The 22,589-nt window shown below is 39.7% G+C and overlaps 1 protein-coding gene across 4 annotated transcripts; it reads right to left on the bottom strand.

Moving 5' to 3' along the window:
• traf7 (TNF receptor-associated factor 7) lies at positions 1–20,525 on the bottom strand. 4 transcript variants are annotated; one of them, XM_023271355.3, is made up of 22 exons: positions 20,376–20,525; positions 18,145–18,315; positions 17,973–18,030; positions 17,058–17,149; positions 16,780–16,896; positions 16,562–16,654; positions 14,146–14,179; positions 13,830–14,046; positions 13,583–13,717; positions 12,937–13,032; positions 12,701–12,822; positions 11,689–11,762; positions 11,500–11,548; positions 11,054–11,181; positions 10,664–10,746; positions 10,505–10,544; positions 10,255–10,371; positions 7,031–7,153; positions 4,471–4,590; positions 4,093–4,224; positions 3,600–3,719; positions 1–2,472 (listed from the first exon to the last, which is right to left on the bottom strand). In XM_023271355.3, exons 3-22 carry the CDS (start codon positions 18,022–18,024, stop codon positions 2,458–2,460), a joined length of 1,959 nt encoding a protein of 652 aa, XP_023127123.2. In that variant the 5' UTR covers positions 18,025–18,030; positions 18,145–18,315; positions 20,376–20,525; the 3' UTR covers positions 1–2,457. The 4 variants fall into 4 exon arrangements, with proteins under 4 accessions (XP_023127123.2, XP_023127124.2, XP_054861393.1 ...); XM_023271356.3 differs by having other exon boundaries at positions 17,058–17,146; XM_055005418.1 differs by having other exon boundaries at positions 17,973–18,025.
• Positions 20,526–22,589: the final 2,064 nt, after the last annotated feature.

Genomic DNA, 22,589 nt, shown 5'->3' with positions numbered 1-22,589 from the left:
TTCTCAAAGTGTACAACAGTTTTATTGATCAATGACCAACTCAGGCCTACATGATTACAAGTTTACAATAAATCACTGAAACTGTGACCAGTGAAGACACTTCCTACCCTCTTCCCTTCCTCTGCCTTCCTCACCGAGGCTACACAGGAAGTAAAAACATCTTTAAAAATCTGATTGAAGTGTCAAAATGTAAAGGACATAATCTCATCAGCTAATCCTAACAGGCATATTTAGTCACTTTTTTCAACCCAATATGGGTCCTGGAACATAATTTAGGAAAGCAGGACTTCAGCTCCGTGGCTGTTGGTCTGCCTCTGGGGGTTTTAAGGTTAATTACACTCAGTGGGCTGCGTGTCTCGTGTTAATCTGTGGTTATTATGGTTAGAGAGGAAGAAGGAGGGAGGTAGAGGAGGGAAAAGACACATCATTACGGCCGTTCTTTACTTTCCATCCACACATATGGCACTCATGTTAACACACTCACATATACACAATAACAGGCACGTGGCATGCACGCAGACCGTCGTCGTCTCTCCGGGCCGCTGAGAGACATGTCAGAGGAACATGTCCAGGCTCGGCAATATCTGTTATTTTACACAACTGTACAAGCGTTGGGTGGCTCTGAAAACAGGTCCAACATAGCACTAATATAAAACTCTATATCTATAGATCTGTCATTCTTATTAAAAGGTGTTTAATAAAGGCTGGTTTCACAAAGCCCAGAGCCACAGTATGTCTGAAAGTAAAATGTTTTTTGATAGAAACCCACTTCATCTGATTAGAACTAGGACTGGACGCAAATATCCGAATATTTGGTCAGTGTGGTGGTATCCGAATATTCAGATTTTTGTCATTAATTGGGCCCGATTATCCGGAGCCCAGAAATTGCTATTTGGACCAGCCCTAACTACAACTGGAAACGTCTTCAGCTGGTCTTTAACACTACTCAGTCAATGGTACCAACACTCCATCCATCCATCCATCCTGCGCCACCTATCCACAGTGGCACTTCAACCAGACAGCAATATTTTCCAGATTCTCCTGGGGGTCCACAGGCCACATGAGATATGTAATCCCTCCAGGGTCTTGTCCGGGAACCAGCAATCTGAAACATGTCATGATTCAACTCCCAACTTTTTCTCTGGACGGTGAAGCTCCTCGCCCCTATCTCCGAGGCCGAACTCATTTCAACTTGGTAAACTGAGAGTTTTGCTCCCTCTTCACCACTAAAGTCCGGTACAACGGCCACATTACTGCACCAATCCATCGGCTCTGTCCTTGAAATGTTGTTCCAGGGTGTCATAAAGAGTCCACCTGATTGTGAAACCAGACTGCTTAGGAGCAGTGCAGCTTCTGTCCTGGCCGTGGATCAGCAGATTTACTGAGGGGGGTCATGGGAGCTCGAACATCCAGTCCCCATTTCTTCCTGAAACCTTAAAGTACAGGGCACCGGGTTGGTTGTTAGGACCTCATCAGTCCTTGTATAATCAAAATAAGAGCCGTGTTGTCAAACACTTTTCTGTTGGTGTTGGACTCTGAAAAGACACTCCTTGATGTAGTCTGAGGTCTGGTTCTCTGCCAGGTTGGGGGTAAGTTGTATCACTGGATCTTCTTCAAGAGTGATGATAAAATGGAGTGTGAGATAAAATAGGTACGATAAAAGTCACTTTTCTGTTTGTTCTAAAGTTCATGAAAACTCCCCGGTACAAACTTCACATCCATAATTCAGTTCATCTGGACAAAGACAAAACCTTTTTGTTACAAATGAATCAGCTCATAAACATGGAGTTAAACAGGAAGACGGTTTCCTCATCTACTGAACGGATGTATTATCACAAAGAAATTTCACTGAAGGTAAATGATGCAGCACGAAGAAAAGACATTATCAGCGTTATTAGTTGCAGCTGGAACAACATAAAGGAATATGAGGAAACAGACGTTCTGGGAAGTCTTCATGTCAGTTTGATCATTAAACTGTGCATACTTCATTTGTATAAAACAGTCTGGTCATGATTTTAATTTCTTGTCTTTGTCATTGTGCGATTTCTCTCTGGAGTGAATGGCTTTTGAAAAGTCTCGTAACAAAACCGGAGTGAGCAACGGTGTAACTGCATGTTTGTGAAACCAGCCTTTAGACTTACTTTAACAGTATGCAATAGGCATCATCAGTACGGTTCTTAAATGGCAGGTGTGTCCGTAGGAAGCAGGCAGGACCTTCTACTCTCTGAAAAACTAACAACCTCCCTGCTTCCTGCTCTGATTACAGGGAGCAGCGTCCAGTCGGTCCAGTGTGGTGCAAGCGTAAGGCAGCTTGTCCTGTTGTGCTGTAATGCACCGGTGATGAGGCCACTAAAGAGTGTAAATCACAATCAGAGAAATGGGTGCGGAGGAGGAAATCATGTGGAAAACCTAAGGAGATGTGGAGTCATCTGGAGTCCTGCAGAGCGAACTGTTTGTTTAGCACGTCCACACCTGAGAAACACAGGGAGACATTTCATTAGACCAGGGGTGTCAAACTTATTCTAGTTCAGGTTCCACATTCAGTCCAGTTTGATCCGAAGTGGTCCGGACCAGTAAAATCACAGCATAATAATCTAGAAATAACCACAACTCCACATTTTCCTTTGTTTTAGTGCCAAAAAGTACATTCTGAAAATGGTCACATTTAAGTAATTTCCTTTTTATGAAATATTATGAACAACCTGTAATTTGTTAAGAAAAGTAAGTTCAATTTCAACAACATTATTCCTCAGTTGATCATTTACTCATTACAACTTCCAGATCACAATTTATCTACAAAGACACAAAACATTTATTCACAGCTATCTGGAACTGAATGATGTAGTATTTTACTTTATGATCAAAATGACAAAAGTCAGACAAAAAAAGGACAAAACATTACAAAAATAAGACACAAAATGACAAAAGGCAAGAAACAAAAAAAAGAGATAAAAAAGTAGACAAACAGAAAAAATGAGACAAAAAAGGCAAAAGCGCGAAACAAAATGACAAAAAGTAGACAACACAAGCGAAACAAAAAATGAAAATGACAACAACAATACACAAAACAAGCGAGACAAAAAGGAAACACAAAACAACAAAAACATGAGACAAACAACAAAAGTCTGACTAAAAAAGACAAAAACAAGACAAAGTATGACAAAAACGAGACACAAAATGACTAAAGAACAATGAACAATCGAGGATTTTACTTTATGATCAAAACAACTTGTCATGGTCTAGAAATGATTTTAAATTTATAGTTTTACGAATTTACAATCTGCAGTTAATGTCTTCTCTGTAATTTTTACACTTTGAGGGCCGGATTGGACCCTCTGGAGGACCAGTTTTGGCCTGTGGGCCGCATGTTGGACACCCCTGCATCAGACTATTCAACAAAGTGACTAAGTGAAAGCTTCAAAAAATAGCTTTATGTGATATAAACTTATTTTAAAGTGGTTTGATTCTGAAAAAGCCGGTTCAGAAGAAGGTGAAAATGCTACACTAATGACGGTGAACATTCAGCATGAACCTGCAGCAGCTTCAACCAGCAGTGGAATGTAGAACACACAGAAAAAGAAGCAGAGATGGTCCGGTACCTTGACAGTGCTGTCCACGGCTCCAGAGAAGAGGCGCCCCCTGGAGACGGCTAACGCAGTGACACTGCCCTGGTGTCTGAGCAGAGTCTGTGTACAGATCATGTTGTCCATGCTCCACACCTACAGAACACACACAGCACTGGAACTATCAGGGTTCCTGTATTTATACCTTTGGGAAGATTTGTTTTGCAGAAAAAAATGATGACAGCCCGCCACTCCCTAAATGAATGTAGAGGAAACACTGCAATATTGCCAACATTTGCACATTTGTAGCTATTTTATATCTAATTTTATTTTATTTTTTGTTAATATTTCATTTTGAGCTTATCCCATTTTATTTGTTATTTCAGTTGTGCGAAGGGAACTCGCAAAATAAGAATTTCATCGCTCTGTGTTTCTGCTGTGTGTAGAACAATAAAGTTCTTGAATCTTGAATGTTACCGATCCTCACACATCAGACACACAAACATTACTGGACAGTGTCCGTCCTCACCCTGAGGGAGCGGTCGTAGGAGGCGCTGAACACTTTGGTCTGGTCGGGGGTGGAGATGACGGCCAGAGCGTAAACTGTTCCCACATGACCTGTCAGAGTCCTCACCTGCTCTTTAGACTCAATATCCCACACCTACACAGGACACACAACCGTTAGTCATGTCCACACCAAAACACACCTTCAGATCTGTGTCCACTCTTATATGAATGTATTGCAAACAAAAAGTGACTCTATTAGGTATAATTGGGATCGAAAACAGTCAGGAGCAGTGTGAAAAATGTAAGACGTTGTTGACTTTAACTTATGAGGCACGAACGAAGAAAAGCGCAACAAAATCAGAAAGATAAAAGGTGCATCCAGTGTGTGTGTCTCCCTTACATGGATCAGGTTTTCGTAGGTGCCGCAGACGATGTGGTGGTTGGTGACGGCGATGGAGTAGACGCTGCCGCCGCTGGTCTGCAGGACGTGAACGCACTCCAGAGAGCGAATATCCCAGATCTGACGGGACAAGGAGAGAGGCAGAGGGAGTGAGAGGGAGGTGGCTGGGTGAGACGGGACAGAGAGGAGCACGGTGGAGAGAGTTAACGGCCTCGACATCCTGGGAGAAAACACACAGCACGGCTCAGTTATGGGCAGGGGAGAAAGCCAACTGTTCAGTAGCTGGAAACTGTCATTTTTCATCGCCATGGCAACACAAAGAGGAGTTAGCACAAGTTTAACCGGCTACTCCAGCAGCCAATCAGAGCACAGCACCGAAAACAGGCAATGACATGAAACTCCTTCACATTTTGTATGTCTTTCTCTTGCAAACACAACAAACCCAGCTGCATAATTATGAAAATACACAAGTAGTGACAACTGAGCGTCAGTGTGAAGCGCTGCAGCCACTATATATATATATATATATATATATATATATATATATATATATATATATATATATATATATATATATATATATATATATCAACTTTATTTCTTACTTCAGGGTTTCTGCTTCACACTTAAAGTGGGCGTTTAATGCATCATGATTCTTCTTCCACACAAAATGAACCAATGTTTAGACTGACTACCTCAGTACCTCAGTCAACAGGGTGTTTTATTGTAGAGCTACGAATATTAAAAATTATGATAGCAAAAAGCACTGCTACTGTAAACAATCCAAGACAGGAATGTGGTAGAAAACTAGAATAATCAGTTCACTAATCTGCGTTCTTTTAGCTGCAGTACCAGTAGTGTAAATGGATTTGGCAGCAAATCAGAACCAAACATGAACACTAAAGAGTAAAGCAATGCTTAATTCATAAACTTGACACCACACTGTGATTATAATGTCAAAGAAAATAAACTTTTACTTGGACAACTCTGCATTTTTGTTGTATTTTCTTAGAGCTCTGTGTGCAGGACCCTACTGGTCTCATTAAAATCGTTTTATTGCAGCGCTACTGTTGGTCTAAACTTGCTGCAGCATCTTGGTTTCAAATCTGTGGAATATTTATCATTTGGCATCTTCCTTTGTCTCTTTCTTGTCTCTATGTCGATGTTATCTCACACTGGGATGACAATTAAATGTATTATGCAACAGAGAGTACTAGTGTTCAAAAACTGGTCCAATTTGTCAAACATAAATATCTACAAAAGCTAATTTCTTGCATTTTTTTTTCCTATCTCGATCAACTACAAGAGATCAGTCTTTTAAGAATTTTATGGTTTCTCTTTGTCATAGTTATGTAATTACCAAAATATTTAAAAGAATCATTTTCACTGAATATTTTACGTGTCTGAGCCATTTCTGTGGCGAACACTTTCTAAATGACTTCTCCAGTTACACATTAGCTGGAGACTAAGTGCTCCGTTTACGAGCGTCACAAAAAGAAGTGCCGTCAACTTTATCTGTGCTTTCATCTGCCTTTCCTCATTCTTCAGTCTTCCACAGACGTCCCCCGTTCCCAAATCCAGTCTCCCTCTCTTTGCTGTCCCTCCCTTTATCTCTCCTCAGCGTCCCTGAGGTAGTCATTAGTGACCAACTGCAGCAAGACGCCAGGACAGACACGCACATCCACACACAGAGTACTTTCATCAGCCAGTGAGCGAAGCTGACAGAGACACACAAAGTCCCATTTATATAGAGGACAGAACCCAATTACTGGCCACAATATATCCCAACAGCTTTAACTGCACACATACACGGTTCCACAGTCACTGCAGCGAGGTTTCAGTCGTACCAGAACGTCCTTAAGAGTGACAGTGAAAGGAGATTACTGTTGTACATGCCGTCTGAAAACAGAGCTGAAGACCTTGACCTCGCTCCACATTCCAGCAACATGTACCTAAACTTTTATTCCAACAGAAGAAGTGTTCTACCGGTGCTGACAGTGCCTCTTTTATATCTTCATGCAGCTTTCTACATGTTTACACTGGGTTTCAAAATTGTGAAAAAATAATTGTCAGTTTTTGAGGCTGAAATTACGTCAGTACCAACTTGTATCACTTACTTCAGATAATCTCCTGCTAATGCTAAAATTATGGGACCTCCAGTCTCCAGCTGACTTTTTAATGTTTACATTTGATTCGTTTTTTAACATGTCTTGAGGCTATTAAGCTACAGACAAAAACTCGGCATAATCACAAGCTGAAGATCCACGTAGAGGAGATGGAATTCAAGCAAATTTAATTAAAATGGAATTAATTCTGACAGAATGGTTTGAAAGCATGGCAATAACACACAATGAGATAAAAATCTGAGAAAGAGATTTATCCAATGAGCTCAGCAAACATGCCACTTTTGGCTCGAGATGCTGGAATAAAAATCCCAAAACTAAAAAAAGAAAACAAGCAGAGCCGCTATTGTTACTCTACCCTCCAAAGTTCTCAGTAGACCATCTGCTCAGAAACAATCACAAGTGTACATTAACGCTCCTCTGTCTCTTCCACATACCTTGATGGTCTGGTATGAGCCGCTGTACAGGTGGTTCTGGGAGGCCACCAGCGCTCTAACCCAGTGATTCAGACCAGTCAGCTCCTTCTTCAGCTTCAGCTCCGTACCCACAATGTCCCACACCTACACACACAAAAGTAAGATTGAATGAAGTTAAAAGCAAAGGAAGCTTTAGTAACGAGCTTGTGGTTGTATAGTTTCGTCAACCAACCCATTAGCATCCATTTCTGTCCAGACTTTTATAACAAATATGTTTACCCTCCTGCTGTCCTCATTTACGGGCACCAAAAAATATTTTTTCCTTGTCTGAAAAAAATCCAAAAATTCTGCTGAAAAAAAAAATCACCAAATTTCGGAAAATTTGCAAAACCTTCAGGAAGAAAATTCCAATAATTCCTTAAAAGTTTCCCTTAAAAGTTGTATTTTAAAAAAAAAAATCCCCCAAATTAAGGCAAGAAAATTCTTGTAAATATTTTCAATAAATAAATAAAATTCTTCTGAAAAAATCCTAAAAATGTCTAAAGTGATCACATATATATCAGTAAAACTTCTAATATTTTCTTTAAAAACATTCACCAAAAAAAATCAACCAAATTCCAGCGAAATTTGCTGGATTTTGGTTGATTTTTTTGTGAATGTTCTTAAGACATTTTTTTAAACATTTCTTTTTTCCACCAAAAACTGTTCAAAGATTTCCCAAAAATGTTGAAAATGTGGACATCAGAAGTTTCACTGTGAAAATATATTTTCTCCACATTTTCAAACTTTAAAACAGGTCAATTTGACCCGCAGGACGACACGAGGGTTAAGTTCAATGAGAAAAACAACAACACAGAGTATATTGTTTGTCCAATAAAGCTGATCCTGACAGAATACAAAGTTGTAGTAATAAATAGATGCTGTTACAAGAAAGCTACAAATTCTAAAATGTGGACACTTTACACACATCTTTAACTTGGCAGCACAGAAAATCCATACAATTATCACCATTTCGAGGTAGCCACCCAGGATTGTATGTAAAATATGACTTTGCCAAATTTGAAGACATTCACTAAAAATATTCCTGACAGATCATATTAGCGACAGTGTGACGGATGGACAACTTGACCAAAACGGAGGGATAAAAATCAAACTTCACGAGACAAAAGCCTTGACATAAAATTAAAAATAGCCACTGTTGTAGTTGTTGGAGATGAAAACAAAAACAATAATATTAAAGTTTTCTGTAAAATGCTGACTAAAGTAACAGCAACGACACAATTTTCACTTCCCTTTTAATTACAGGACTCATGATACACTTGCACTAAGTCATCACCATCAGCTATTACACACTCATGGAAGCAAACACACACACACAGACACACACAGTCACACAGTCACATAGTGGTGAAACAGGGCCTGATGTCATTGAACTGGTCGATGAGAGGAAGAGTTGGGTAAGAAAGGAAAGTTTCTGTGAAGGAGTACCGACGTTACACACACACACACACAACCACAAACTTATCTTCTTCTCATCTTTGTTATCTTGTAACCATGGTAACGAAGGAACGGCAACTGCCATCACTTCTTACTGTCTGCCTCTCTATCTCTCCTCGCTGAACTACATGTTTATACTCATCTTTAAAAGTCATTTTTAAATGGCTTTACAAACACTTTCTGATGATGCCAAGCATTTTTTTTTTTATTTTTTACTTACAGATCTCAGCAGTAAAGAAGCTAAGCAGCTACATCTGACTCAAATGAAATAAAATCTTGACCCAAACACCCTCAACAATAACAGACCATTTCCTGACCCTCTCCACTGAAACTGCTCTGACCAAGGTGACGAATGACCTTTTAGCTGCTACTGACTGATCAATCCTCTGTTAAAGGCCAAGACCTGTTTTACAGCTTTGCATGGTTTCATTCTAGGGCTGCACAGTGGATCAGTGGTTAGCACTGCTGCCTTGCAATGTTTGCATGCATGGGTTTTCTCTGGCGTCCTCCCACAGCCCAAAAACATGCTGAGGTTAACTGGTAATTCTAAACTGTCCGTAGGTGTGAGTGATTGTTTGTCTGTATATGCAGCCCTGTGACAGCCTGGTGAACTGTGCAGAGTGCCCCCCGTCTTCACCCTAAGTCAGCAGGGAAACACTCCAGCCCCGCGACCCTAATGAGGATTAAGCGATGTATAGATAAGGGATGGATGGTTTCATTCTTATGTCTGACATAACTCATTTCATACTTCATAATAATAACTTGACTCCATTCCAGGTCCTCTTCTTCTCTATAGACTAATGATACAATGAAATAATATTTTTCATAGTTATAGGATTCATTTTCTTTGCCATACCGATGATACACACTCATAAATGCCAGTTCAACTCAATAAATCTCTCTAACATTTCAATGATAAGCACAGACAAAACTGAAATGCTTTTCATTGGAACAGCAAAAAAACCCACCATCTAAATGTCTTAATTGCTTTGCAATCTCTATAAATTGAAAGTCTTAGTGTTTTTAAATTATTCACACATTAAATCTACTGTCAAAATAGCTTTTCATCTCTGCTTTCATCTCTCCTGAACACACTACTGATGTGATCTGACACTACTCACCCTGATTATAAAAACAACCTACAGGACTAGCACCTAGATAGGTTACCTGAAACACCAGCTATGTATGCTTCTGCTTATTTCTGTTTTCATATTGCAATGTCTGTCTTGGGAACAGATTTCCCACTTACACTACCAGTCAAAAGTTTGGACACACCTTCTCAGTCAATGATTTTTATTTAATTATTTTATACATTGTAGATTAATACTGAAGACATCAAAACTATAAAAGAATACATGTGGAATTATGTTGTAAAGAAAAAAGTGTTAATCTTCAGTATTAATCTACAATGTAGAAATAATACAAATAAATAAAAGCATTGAATTAGAAGATGAGTCCAAACTTTTGATTGGTCATGTATATTAAAACAGGTCCTTCACTAGAAACCTTTAGGGACAGATTCAGAACTCAACTGTACTAGCTGTTTTTGCTTAATTCCTCCCATTCCAGTTTGTTTTTGCCTTTGTTTTAATAATCCTTTAAAAATTGATAACCCATCACTTGCATTGAGACACATTTCCATGATAATACAGTTTGAATAAAACTTGTAAATGAACTGAAGCTTGTGCAGAAAGCTGTACAGATAACGGTGACATACAGCGGGTGAAGTATCTCATATGAAGATGTACCTTTATGGCCTTGAGGGAGCCGCTGAACAACATGTTGTGGGAGGAGACCAGCGTACATACAGGGTTGTCATGGGCACGAATAGTATTGACTTTCTGCAGGGTCTGGATGTCCCAAACCTACGCACGATACACAGACACACAACACAAAGACAGATACACAACGTCTACAGTTATGCAAACAATTTAACTTAAAATTGCACATGTATGCCTCTAAAAGAGAAGCGAATGTAGACAGGTGAACGCTACTTACGATGATGGTGCAGTCTGCTGAGCCACTGTATAGCCTGTTTCTGTGGAGACAAAAACACATATTACTGAGTCACACATGGGGGAAGGCGAGTCATTCCCAGCTGACAAGAATCTTATGATCACAGCATGTGTTTCTAAGTGCATGTGTTGATTATATTACCCCTGAATGCACAGAGCCAGTACGATGCCATCATGGCCCTCCAGGGTTTTCTGACACTTGTAGGTGGTGCAGGTGTCCCACACCTGAGGGGAGAAGAGAAGATGATTAACTTACTGCTTAAAACCTGTGTGAATTTGTATGCATGTATCTCTTTATGTGTCATCTTAAGGCTACTGCTTCATTTTTCAAAGGCTTTGTTCAGTTCATGTGCACTTCAGTAACCTTTATTCGTTTTTCTGCAAATAAAAACAACCATAATTCTAGATTTCCCACAGGATTGTGGGTGGAAGTTTTCAGAATCTCACTTGAAGTGGGTGAAAGCTGTGTTCAGGCCAGCGATAGCAGTGTATCAAAAAAAAAAAAAGTTTTCATTTGATTGTGTGTTGTTACCTTAATCGTTTTATCAGAAGACCCAGAGAAAAGCAGGTCTCCAGTGGAGTAGACGCAGAGACACCAGACGGGACCCTGGTGGCCAACAAACGTTCCCTTACACTTGAAGATCTGCTGGGGGTCGTATGCTGCACACAGGCACAGAGACGGGACAGACTGGACATGTATCTTTTATTGGAAACTAAACAAGAGAGGAGTATAACTGAAGCTGAGGTTAAAAAGGGACCAAGAGGTGGATGAAAATAGGAGAAAGGCATCGAAAGAGAGAAGTTGGTAAGAGGAGTGTGAGGGAAAAGGAAGGAACATCCAGAGAAGGTAGAAAGAGCTACAATTTGTATTTGAAATCAGAACAACTTTAATGACTGAATCATTCAAGATGTGACAGGCTCAAATTCTCTGCAAAGATTTAACCAATATTTTTTGCTGGAAGAGGTGAAGATACTTACAGCCCAGGATTCCCATGTTGAGCCTGGCGTTGATGTGGGACAATTCATCCTGTAGAAACATAGTCGATGCATATTAAATTTATTATAACCTGCACTAAATCTGTGATTTCCAGTCCTTTCCTTTTGGCATATTAATTTAAATTCTCATTCTCCCATGTAAATGTCTCTGAAAGGTGCACACACACATACATTAAGCATGGAGGCATCTCTACGAAACTCCATCAGGTCCTCGCTGAGTTTACTCTGGTTCTCATCCAACACATCTGGAACACACAAACACACAAAAGAGCCTTGAGACAAAGATAAAACTTAAATCAAACAATGCACCAATTTACCTTTGTATTTTTGTTTTACGATTGGACTCACAGAAAATAATTTTTGGAAAAAAAAAATATTGCATTTATGCAGCAGAACCAACTATTTGATTTCTATTCAGTGTAATCTTCTTGATCCACAATGCAACTGTGCCACCCACAGTTTGGCTGGATTTGGGTGTTTTAAGGTGGATTTATGGTATCCGTTTGCATAGCTCTGTGTACCCAGAGTGAAGGATTATGGGAATTTAACCAAAGCAGAAACTCCCTCCATGAGTCCAGCAAATACCAGCGAAATCCATGCATTATTTCATCCGTTTTCACTATAGGCAAAAAAAAAAAAAAATGATAACGATATTGACCGATATTACATTTTTATGCCAACATCAGGCCGATAATATCAGTGGGCCGCAATTATCAGACATCACTAAATTACTTTCTTTTAGAAATTCCTTTTGTGTGCCATTTGAGCAAAAGGAATCACGAGAAAAACATGGAGAAAAAAAAGAAAATCATTATAATATGTAACCAAGGCATCACAAGAGGTGTTCCTTGACTGCTGGCTCTGCAGTATCATTAAACAGAATATAGTCCACCTGCTGCCTGTTCACTGGAGCTGAACAACATCCTGATCAGGGTATATAAACATGTAAAAGGCTTTGTAAAGTGTTGCTAATGAAATTTATTTCAAGTTCTGGATAGTTTGGCTAATTATGGAGGTAAAACTGTCCTGTGACAGACTAGCAACCTGTCCAGGATGTACCCTGCCTTCACCCTAAGTCAGCTGAGCTCCAGTCCCCTGTAGGATCCCCCCGTGATCCTACAGAAGACAAAGTGGTGTATAGATAAGGGATGGATGGAAGGATGTAGGTAAATCTGTATCTTACCGAATTTAAGTTCAAGGTTCTTCTCTAGCTGATCTAATTTCTCAGACAGTTTTCCCAACATTGAGCGTAAGAAAGCAATATCTTGGTCCTTCTGGGCCAGAGTCAGCTGCATCTCATGGAACCTAAATACAGCAAGAAGCCAGAGATCACACAGAAAGATGAAGTTGTGATCATTAAGTGAACATATAGAAACCCTTCAGTCTAAAACATGTTTGGATATTGAACTTTTAGGTCACCTGTCATCAGTCTGCTGCAGAAACTCCTTCAGACCCTCAAATTTACACACCTCCAGGTGTGTCTCATATGTGTCCTGGTTCCCTATGAATGTGCATCTATTGGGGAGGAGAAGAGAAGCAGATGGATAAAAGGCAGAATGGTGTTACGTAAGAATGTAGGAAAGTGGCTCACTTAAGAAGCAGTGCCACTAAAAACCACAATGAAGAAATAATGGTAGACGCGTATCTCCTGCATGCCAAAAGATTGACCGCAATGTTGTTGAAAAAGACCAAATGGTGCAGATTGGCTTAGTTAAATGATAATAGCTTTCCTTGAATGAAGGGTGGCATACATTACAAAACAATAAAGAGGAGGAATGTCTTGCCTGATGGAAACCTTGCAGCAAGGTTAGTCTGAGCTCAGTTTTGTTGAGACAATAAAATATTATATATTCAGCAGTTTTAATATTTAATGCAGGTACAAAGACAGCTTTATGTCTGAGTTTGTTTTTAGTGTTGACCCATTTGTTTGCTGACATGGACAAGACATAAAGAGCGACAACAACAAAGCAAGAGATGGGATAAAAAAAACCTGGTTCTATTCATTTATATAACCTGGGTAAGGAATGGAGAAAGGTGCAGTGAAAAAATCATTTTTCAGACTCACCCGTATTTGGAGTGTGGACATTTGATGTGCTCGCATTCTTTGAGGTGAGCCTCCAGGTTCATGGTGAGCAGTGGGGGGCAGGAGGGGTTGTTGGGGCATCGTACTGGCCTGTAGTCACAGCTGGCCTCATGTTCTCTGTAGAGAGACGAAGAGTCGGGATGAGGACAGCAGGTGAAAAATTTGTAGGGGAGAGAAATACACTTGCATCAACAACCAGCAAACCACTAGTCAAATCTTTTGCCCTTACTGGCGCGTGGACAGTTTGATAGTGAACGGGCAGCCCAGTGGATCCACCTCAAACGCTCCAGGTTTCCCCGCCACCGTGGCCGCTGCAGCCCCGGCCGCTCCGCTGGCCGTGGCCCTGCAGCCATATTTACAGTGGATGAAGAGCTCTCCGATTTGCTCAGCTACTGCAATGTTGTTCACCACAACCGTTAGCTTTGCAGCATCCACCGGGCACTTGTCTGTAACGTGCACAAACATCGTGTTGAGTTAAATAATCTAGACTTTGAAAATGTGCATCATGACAAAGGCCCGTTGCTCTAACCAGCACACTTCCTTACCTGAAGTCAAGGCACATCGTCTGCAGAAGGTGTGCTGCAGAAGGAAGAAAAGAGTTTCAGTCCACAAATATATTTAGTTATTATTATTTGTTCTGAAATTTGAACTAATTACCAAAGCAATGGGTTTTTACTATCACACAAAAGCAGATTAAAGCAGGCTTTTCATTTATAGAGGCAACCTTTCATCTTGTCAGGTAAAAAAATCTGTTGCTCGCAGGTCTTATCATCTGCACCTAACTAGTTAATAAACCTCATGTTAGGTCCATGAGTTGAGTAAAAAACTGGTCTGACTTTTCAACTTTATTATTTGTCCCTTGAGGGGTGATTTGTTATACAGCAGTTACACAACAAAAAAACAATAAAACATGACAAAACATAAAATAGACAGAGGCATTAGCAGCAAGCTAGGTCATTTAGTCAGGTGTAGTTCAGTGCAAACATCCACTTCATCAGCAGCTGTACATTACTTCAATAGATTGTTACAATAATGTTTCCAATGTGACATTTTTAAAACAAGGACTCAATGGAAAACTTATTAAATAATTAAATATATTTGATGGCTACATATCACTCTTAAAGACAGAGGATAAAGCTGCTAAAACTCAGTTTCCTCACGATGAAAACGATCAACATCATTGTTCTTGAGAAGCAACTCAGTGGAGATTTATATTTTATTACATGAATATTTCACATTTAACGACACAAAAGAAAAAGCTTTTTAAATAAGGATTAACCAGCATGTTTGACAAAAAAAAAAACACTTCCCCAAACTCAGTCGAGCATGGCAGAGCTGCTAATGTTAGACTAAACTAAACTTACAGGAGCAGTGCTGTCAGAGTACACTGGAACAAAAGTTTGCCATTTTTTTCTACAAGAGTGGTAGAATATTTGCAGTTTGCATGGTCTGGTTAAAATTCATTTACATTTTTTATATACTTGAAGATCCAATCATCTTGAAAGTATATGTATGCAAAAGAGCTAATATAAAGAAATAACATGGTCAACATTGTCTTGTATTGACTGATTCACAGCATCAACTCCTCCACTGAGTAACACTTAAAGCTGTACAATTAAAAAAATATTAATCACAATCACTGTTTAGGCTTCAGACAATTAAATGAACAAGACTGGCTGTGATGTTAATGTTTAACACTCCGTCCATAGAAAACAGCCCATGCAGATTAAATCACTTGGTTTCAACTTCACTAAATCTGACATCTGCTGCTCAGCTAATCTCAGCTAGTAAAGATAAACAGGTGGCAAATCATCCTTTCATCAATCATTCAATCTTCTGACAGTTTCTTAATGTTTAAAGCATTTGCAAGAAACATCACAAGGTCAGCCTGTTGGGCAACTTGTGTTGCGTCTACAGGAAATGAACGCTTGTTTAGCGACATTTTTATGGCCTTGCCTCATAGATGACCTGCAGGGTAACTTTTCCACACAACAGATGACAACACAATCACAAGACAAACTGCTTGTAATTCACCTGTTTTACTTAATGCCACATTAAATACAAGCCACTGCATCCATGATGATGTTTGGCAGATAATACACCCAACATGATGTAACTATGCATGAAGTCAGGCTAATGTTTGACGGTGTGGTCAGTTATGTTTGAGTAAAGTATGTAAACTCACCAACAAAACAAGTAAAATCCTAATTTATGACCTCTGGACTACATTTGGAACTCCAGCGAAAATGTAAACAAAGTCGTTATGTGCATCACGATATCGATCAGTTCTTTGGAAAAGTCATGAATACCAACGACTTTCATGCATGTATGAATCATTTAGAAGAAGATAACAGAATATTGCAACGGACTGATATTGTTGATGTTTCAATGTTTATTGTTCAGTTCCAGATTTACCTAATGTTACCTTCGCCCTGTTCTGAGCGTTTTATTATATCTAATTTCACTTCCATAGGGATGTCATCAGAAGAGTCTGACTTGGGAGCCATAATGAAGGGCAAAAAGTTAGTGAATGTAGCACAATCCAAGGTGGCGTAGAACCGGAGAATGTAAACAAAGCCGTCTTATAGTGTTGCGTGACGATGTATTGGTCTGCTCCACTCGGCAACTAGTTCCACTGAACCAGTTTAAACAGACGTAACAACGAAACGCTATAGGTCCAAGACGTCGTAAACAGAGGATCCCCTGTACACATGTAGTTTCAGTTCTGGTCAGCATGAATTTGAAAAACAAAAAAAACCAAAAAACATCACCATCGAAACTCTCAAAATATGGAGTACTTTTCTTGCTACAGCTTAATGCATCAGACACATTGTTCATTTAAAACCAATTTAAGTTGTTTACAAGCAAAAAGAAATGAAAATCTGAGCACATCAGAGAGACAGAAGGAGAGAGATGGACAGATGGAGACAAGCATAGAGAGAAGACAGAAGCTAAACTCACCCCACATGTGGTGATGACAGGGTCCTTAAAGACGTTACAACACAGCTGGCAGCACAGTTTTACTGACGGCTGCTCAGCAAACACCTGAGGCTCCTGCACACAAACACACTCGTTTGTTAATCTGATTCAAACTATGTGTTCATTTTATATCTCTAAATGTGACTGAACAACATGTGTGCTTCCATTTATGCTGTATAGATTAGTTCTGGATGCCATACCGTGTCCTCCTCCTCTTCATGTAAAGAGAAAGTGGAGCGCAGCGACATGTTGGACTCGGAATGGAGAGAACGGACTGAGATGGCCGAATCCGACCTCCGAGGAGTACCGATGGGAGGCTGAGAGGAGGAAGGAAGCAGCAGATTCCCACATTAATATTATCATTGTACATCCAGATGTGTGCAAGCATATGTACAAACTGCACAACATCAATACATTCCATGTGTATTTTACCCATATAAATTATTATGAATGTCATGAGTTTCACACTGATATTCACCATTCCATCGTCGTCATCGCGGGGAGAGTAGGTCAGAGTGCTTGAGGAGGAGGGAGTTCTTCTGTGCTGCTTGTAGCTGCTGGATCCTTCTGCTGAAATCATACAAAAAGTGCAAAATTAAGTACAAGAGGTCCTCAATTTACGTCAAAGTTCTGTTCCTACTGATGTACGTAAGTCGATTTTTGCCATAAGTCGGAACTCCAACGAAAATGTACACAAAGCCGTTACGTGCATCGCGAAATCGATCAGTTTTTCGGAAAAGTGAATACCAAGTTATACCAGAATACCAGTTTCAGATGTACCTAATGTCAGTGAATGTGCCATGTTTAGTTAGCTCACCTCTGATTGGCTCAGAGTCAGCAGTAGAGAGAGCTGAGAACGGCGGCTAATTCTGGAGCTAAGTTATGGGGTTTTTCTAGTTATTCTGGCGTTGGCTACGGTCCACAGTAGCCTGTGTGAAGGTTCAATAAACGACCAGAGAACCAGATAAAGTCTCACTCATTCATCACAGAGGATCACTACAATGTGTTGACCTGTTTTTACAACTTGACCGATGTTGGTCCGTGTTTTGCCCTGTTCCAAGCATTTTATGATATCTAATTTCACCTCCATGGAGATGGCTTTCCTTTTCTTCAAAGCACTGTCACCAGAAGAGTGTGACTTACTCCTGGGAGCCATAATGAAGGGCAAAAAGTTAGCGATGTAGCACAATCCAAGGTGGCATACAACCAAACAAAGCTGTCTTATAATGCCACGTGAGGACGTATTGGTCTGCTCCAGTCATCAACTAGTTCCACGTAACAACGAAACGCCACAGGTTGTAAACAGAGAACCCCCTGAGCTTTATTGACAATCAAGCAAAAAAGAGAAAAAAGAAGACAGTGTTTAGAAAAGAAAACAGTAATTACTAGTCACCTTTAGCTCCAGCAGCCACAGCTGAGAAGGTCGGACCGAATGATGCCTCCATCCTGCTCTGCAATAAAGAAAGGAAAACAAACAACGGGTATCGCTGTTACAACAGGAATACATGGCAGATGACGAGTAGAATCTGAATAAAAGTTCTCTGTTTGTCACACTAGTGTCTCACCCCACTGCCAGAGTCTGCTGGGGGGGTGGAGGGGCTGCTGGGGATGGTTGCTGTGGTGGCTGCTGCTCCTCCGGAGTATCGGTTGTAGTGAGCTGTCTTGCCGCTGCTTATAACCCAAAGTACACGCACATATGTGAAAGAAAATGCTGGCAGCTGGCTGGACGGCTAGGCCTGGGGAAAGGAAGAAGGTATTAGGGTATTATTGTGACACATACTGCAAAAAAAAAAAAAAAAAACATCAAGTCTGGTGATCTCTCTCTGAGCAGTGCAACAGAAGCCTGGCTGAAAACAGGATAAGCACATAATGCTTGCCTCCTTTGGATTTATGTTTAAACAGTGACAGAGAGAAAAAAACACACCCACACTTGGCTCAAGAAATGTTGGCAACTGCCAGCGGCTACACTACAGCTTAAAGCAAGATGAGCGACAATGCAGTGAGATACGAGTGAAAGACGGAACAGAGGAGTTACTGTTGTTGTTACGATGTTTGACCTACTTTACTGGACTCAGGCAAAACCACACAATCAAACCAAATGATTTCCCTTCAGTCGCGACAGCAAATTAAATCCCAATAAAGCACAAGTTTTTCTGTTCAACTCGATCGTCTTGTGAAGTTTCTAGAAGTTGCAGCAATAACAGAAAGTTCGAAGTTCACTCAACCAGCTGTTTAGTAATAAAGCAGTTAAACAAATAAAACCCTTAAGGTACGACATTTCCTCTAGTTAGTACGACGCCATAAGTCTTGTTGACATAATTACATACATAAATATTGATTTGATGCCCCTGGTTAAGTATTTGTGCCTCTTCTGATCTTAACAAATCTGTTGATGCAAGCAATCCAACTGACTACTATTCAATTGTAAACTTTTAAAATTTCATTATCAAATTTCACATTTTTCCAAGAGCAATCCATTCCCTCTTGTTATCTTACAAGCAAGGTATACAGATTCGCAGACACCTTCTGCGTGGAAGATGTTGCAGAAAGACTGGAAATTAACCAAGTGAATCTCATTGAGTGCTTTTAAATCCAAACAGCGAGTTCTTGAGGCCGATTCCACAACATGTACTTGTTTCTCATAACTTGCTTGTAATCAATCAATCAATCAATCAATCAATCAATCAATCAATCAATCAATCAACGTTTATTTCTATAGCCCTTTACAACAGCCCAAAGGGTGACCAAAGTGCTTCACAGTGAAAAACAAGAGAATAACTTAAAAACAATACAGTAACTTAAAAACAAGACAAACAATAACACTCACACCTATGGGTAAATTCAGAACAATCAATTAACCTCAGCACATTTTTGATCTAAATTGTAAATTTGTTTTTTGTTCGTGTTTTAATTATGTTTTATCTGTGTAATTTGTATTTTCTGCTACCTATCCTTGCCAAGACTCCCTTGCGAAAGAAGTTCTTAATCTCAGTGGGATTTCTCTTTGTTAATAAAGTTTAAATAAAGAAAAATAAATAAAAATGTATAAGCTATCATGATCTGATTTTACTCGTCTGATTGGGCTACATGTGGCCCCTGAACTAAAATGAGTTTAGCTCTAACTGAAAGCAACACTGAGCTCAAATCTTACGAAGAATTTAATGACTATTTAACAGCTTTGTAAAGGGGATAAAAAGTGACCAGCATCTGCAAACCCTCAAACACAAAAAGGGGGAGGATGGGAGGCAGAGAGAGGCACAAAGGGAAGAGGGAGAAGTGACAGCCAAAAACCAGTGACCCGGATAACCAGCTGCGGATGTAAACAGAAAGGTATGCGGACTGTCAGCTCATATGGTAATGGACTGCAGAATCTGCCAGTGAGACTATCCAGGAGCTGTGATCTGCTCCAGACTCTGTTCACAAGGCTGGAGGTTCCCGTAAAGGGGTCCTCACACAGAAAAGGGGGGCGGACCACACAAAGTTCAACACAGCTAGCTAGCTTATACGCCAAAAACACGACTCTGAGAGTTTAACGCGAGCTAGCTAGCACAAAACACAGCTTACAACACGGTTTCTTACCGGCTGTCATCGTGTCAAAAACAAGGATATAAAACTGCGATAATTAGCGAGCTAAAGCTAGCTCAAGTTAGCTACTGTTCCAGTTTTACTAGCAATCACTGCTACGAGCTAATTTGGCAAACTCCGCTAACCGCCATCTTGAAGTCGGCGCTCTTAAGTAGCCGTTGAGACCTTTACTTTAAAAGATAGTCGTTTTAGTTTTAGTTGGTGGACTTACCATTGTGTTTTTTTTTCTCACAACAGCGCAGCTCCAAGTCTGCAGACGAATTCCTCAATCTTCCTCTCTGCCTCACGTCTACACGGCTCTGGGCGCCGCGGGGTATTCTGGGACTTGTAGTGAGAAAGCGCAACTAGCTGATTTCCGTCTCCCCGCCGTCGGACTACGCCACCTATAATGCAATTCGCAGAGCTGCCAGTGGACCATTCCCCAAATATACCCACGGACCGTCCGGTTCCGCGTGTTTTCTGGCGGAGACTGAGACATCATGCGACAGCTACCGTCACGTTTACGCCGAGCGCACGTGCGCGGTGGTGTGATGTGGAGAGAGGAGCTGTCAGATACTGCAGCAGATGCTGGCCGTCCACGGGAGATGCGCTGCTTCCAGGGGAGGGATGGAGGTCCAGATGAGCAGGACGTGGATGGATCTGCAGGTTATGCAGCCAGTCAAGGATCTGGAGTGAATTTAGGCCCTTTGTGGTGCGTTATAACTCCGTCTGCGTGGCCACGTTGGATGCTTTATGTCAGTCTACTGCCTCCACACACAGCCCTTTAACCCTCGTGTTGCATTAATATCCTGCATATTCCCCTGGTCCTAAGGGTCAACAATGACTCCACCGAGCCTCTAAAATACAGCAATTCAACAATTCAACCCAAAATCTATTTTACAAAGAAACAACCTGTCATGCATCACACTTTGTGAATGTCTGGATTTTCCCACAGGAGGACTGTATTTAACTCTGTAAACCTCACTGTTGGAAAACACATCAATTTAATTTTTTTGCAATTAAAAAAAATTTTTTTTTCAATAGCTAGTTTTTATGATACGGAAAAATATACCTAAATAATATGCATATGTTTTTTTTATTTATATATATATATATATATATATATATATATATATATATATATATATATATATATATATATATATATATATATATATATAAAATATAAATATACACATACACACACACACACACACACACACCTAAATAATATACCTAAATAACATATTATGTAGGCATATTATTTTTGCTTATTTCTATATTTGGGTTTTTGATTATCATTTGTCATTTTCGTTTTTCATTAAAAATGTATGTTAAAACTTTTTTTTTTTAACCCTCTTGTTGTCCTCATTTATGGGCACCAAAATTGTTTCCTTGTCTGAACAAAATCCAAAAATTCAGCAAAAAAATTCCACAAATTTCTGAAAATTTGCAAAACCTTCAGGAAGAAAATTCCAATAATTCCTTAAAAGTTTCTCTTAAAAGTTTTGTTTAACAAAATTCCCCAAATTTGGCAAGAACATTCTAGTAAATATTTTTCAAAAAATGAGTAAAAATCTTCCAAAAAATCCTAAAAATATCTACAATGACTATATATGTATATCGGTAAAACTTCTATTTTCTTGAAGAACATTCACATAAAAATCAACCAAAATCCAGCGAAATTCGCTGGACTTTGGTTAATTTTTTGTGTGAATATTCTTAAGAAACATTTTTAACATTTCTTTTTTTTCCACCAAAAAATGTTCAAAGATTTCCCAAAAATGTTGGAAATGTGGACATCACAAGTTTCACTGTAAAATTTTTTTTTTCCACATTTTCAAACTTTAAAATGGGTCAGTTTTGACCTGCAGGACGACAGGAGGGTTAATGTGCAAATAGCTCAACTTTCCAATCAACGTCTTGTAATATTTCTGTGAAAGAGAAAGCAGGTGTGAATATCAGTGACAAAAGTAATGACTGCTGGGTGTAAATTAAATCAGCCTGAGACACCTTCAGCAACTAAGATGGATAAATTCACTGTAAAAGTTATATGTTTCCACTTTTGCTAAACATGCAACTGCAGTGTAAAGAAAGGTTTCAGTGATTTCCTGGCTGGTTTTCAGGGTCGGTCTTTCGATTTGGGATGGATGAGTAAACTGTAGTAAACAAAAGTGTCCAGAGGAGGGCAGCAGATTGAAGTTTTTCTGTTGTGGTCTTCACAAATCCACTGCATCAATCAGAGGTACCTGATTTAATTGTAATCAAAGGTGTTTTTCATTGCACTTTTACACTGAAAGAGCAGTTTGACAATTTGAATCACAAAATCAGAAATATTGGAGTTTCAAAATGGTTCTCCAAAGAAAATAATTTCTTTTTACATGAGCATATCTTTCATTGAATTTATGTGTTCATTGGAAGAGATGCTTGAAAGTAAACTCAGCAG

The sequence above is a fragment of the Amphiprion ocellaris genome, chromosome 19, assembly GCF_022539595.1.
Source record: "Amphiprion ocellaris isolate individual 3 ecotype Okinawa chromosome 19, ASM2253959v1, whole genome shotgun sequence".
Lineage (NCBI taxonomy): Eukaryota > Metazoa > Chordata > Actinopteri > Pomacentridae > Amphiprion > Amphiprion ocellaris.
The sequence above is the reverse complement of the archived record's forward strand: the minus strand, read 5'-3'. Positions and strand labels throughout refer to the sequence as shown.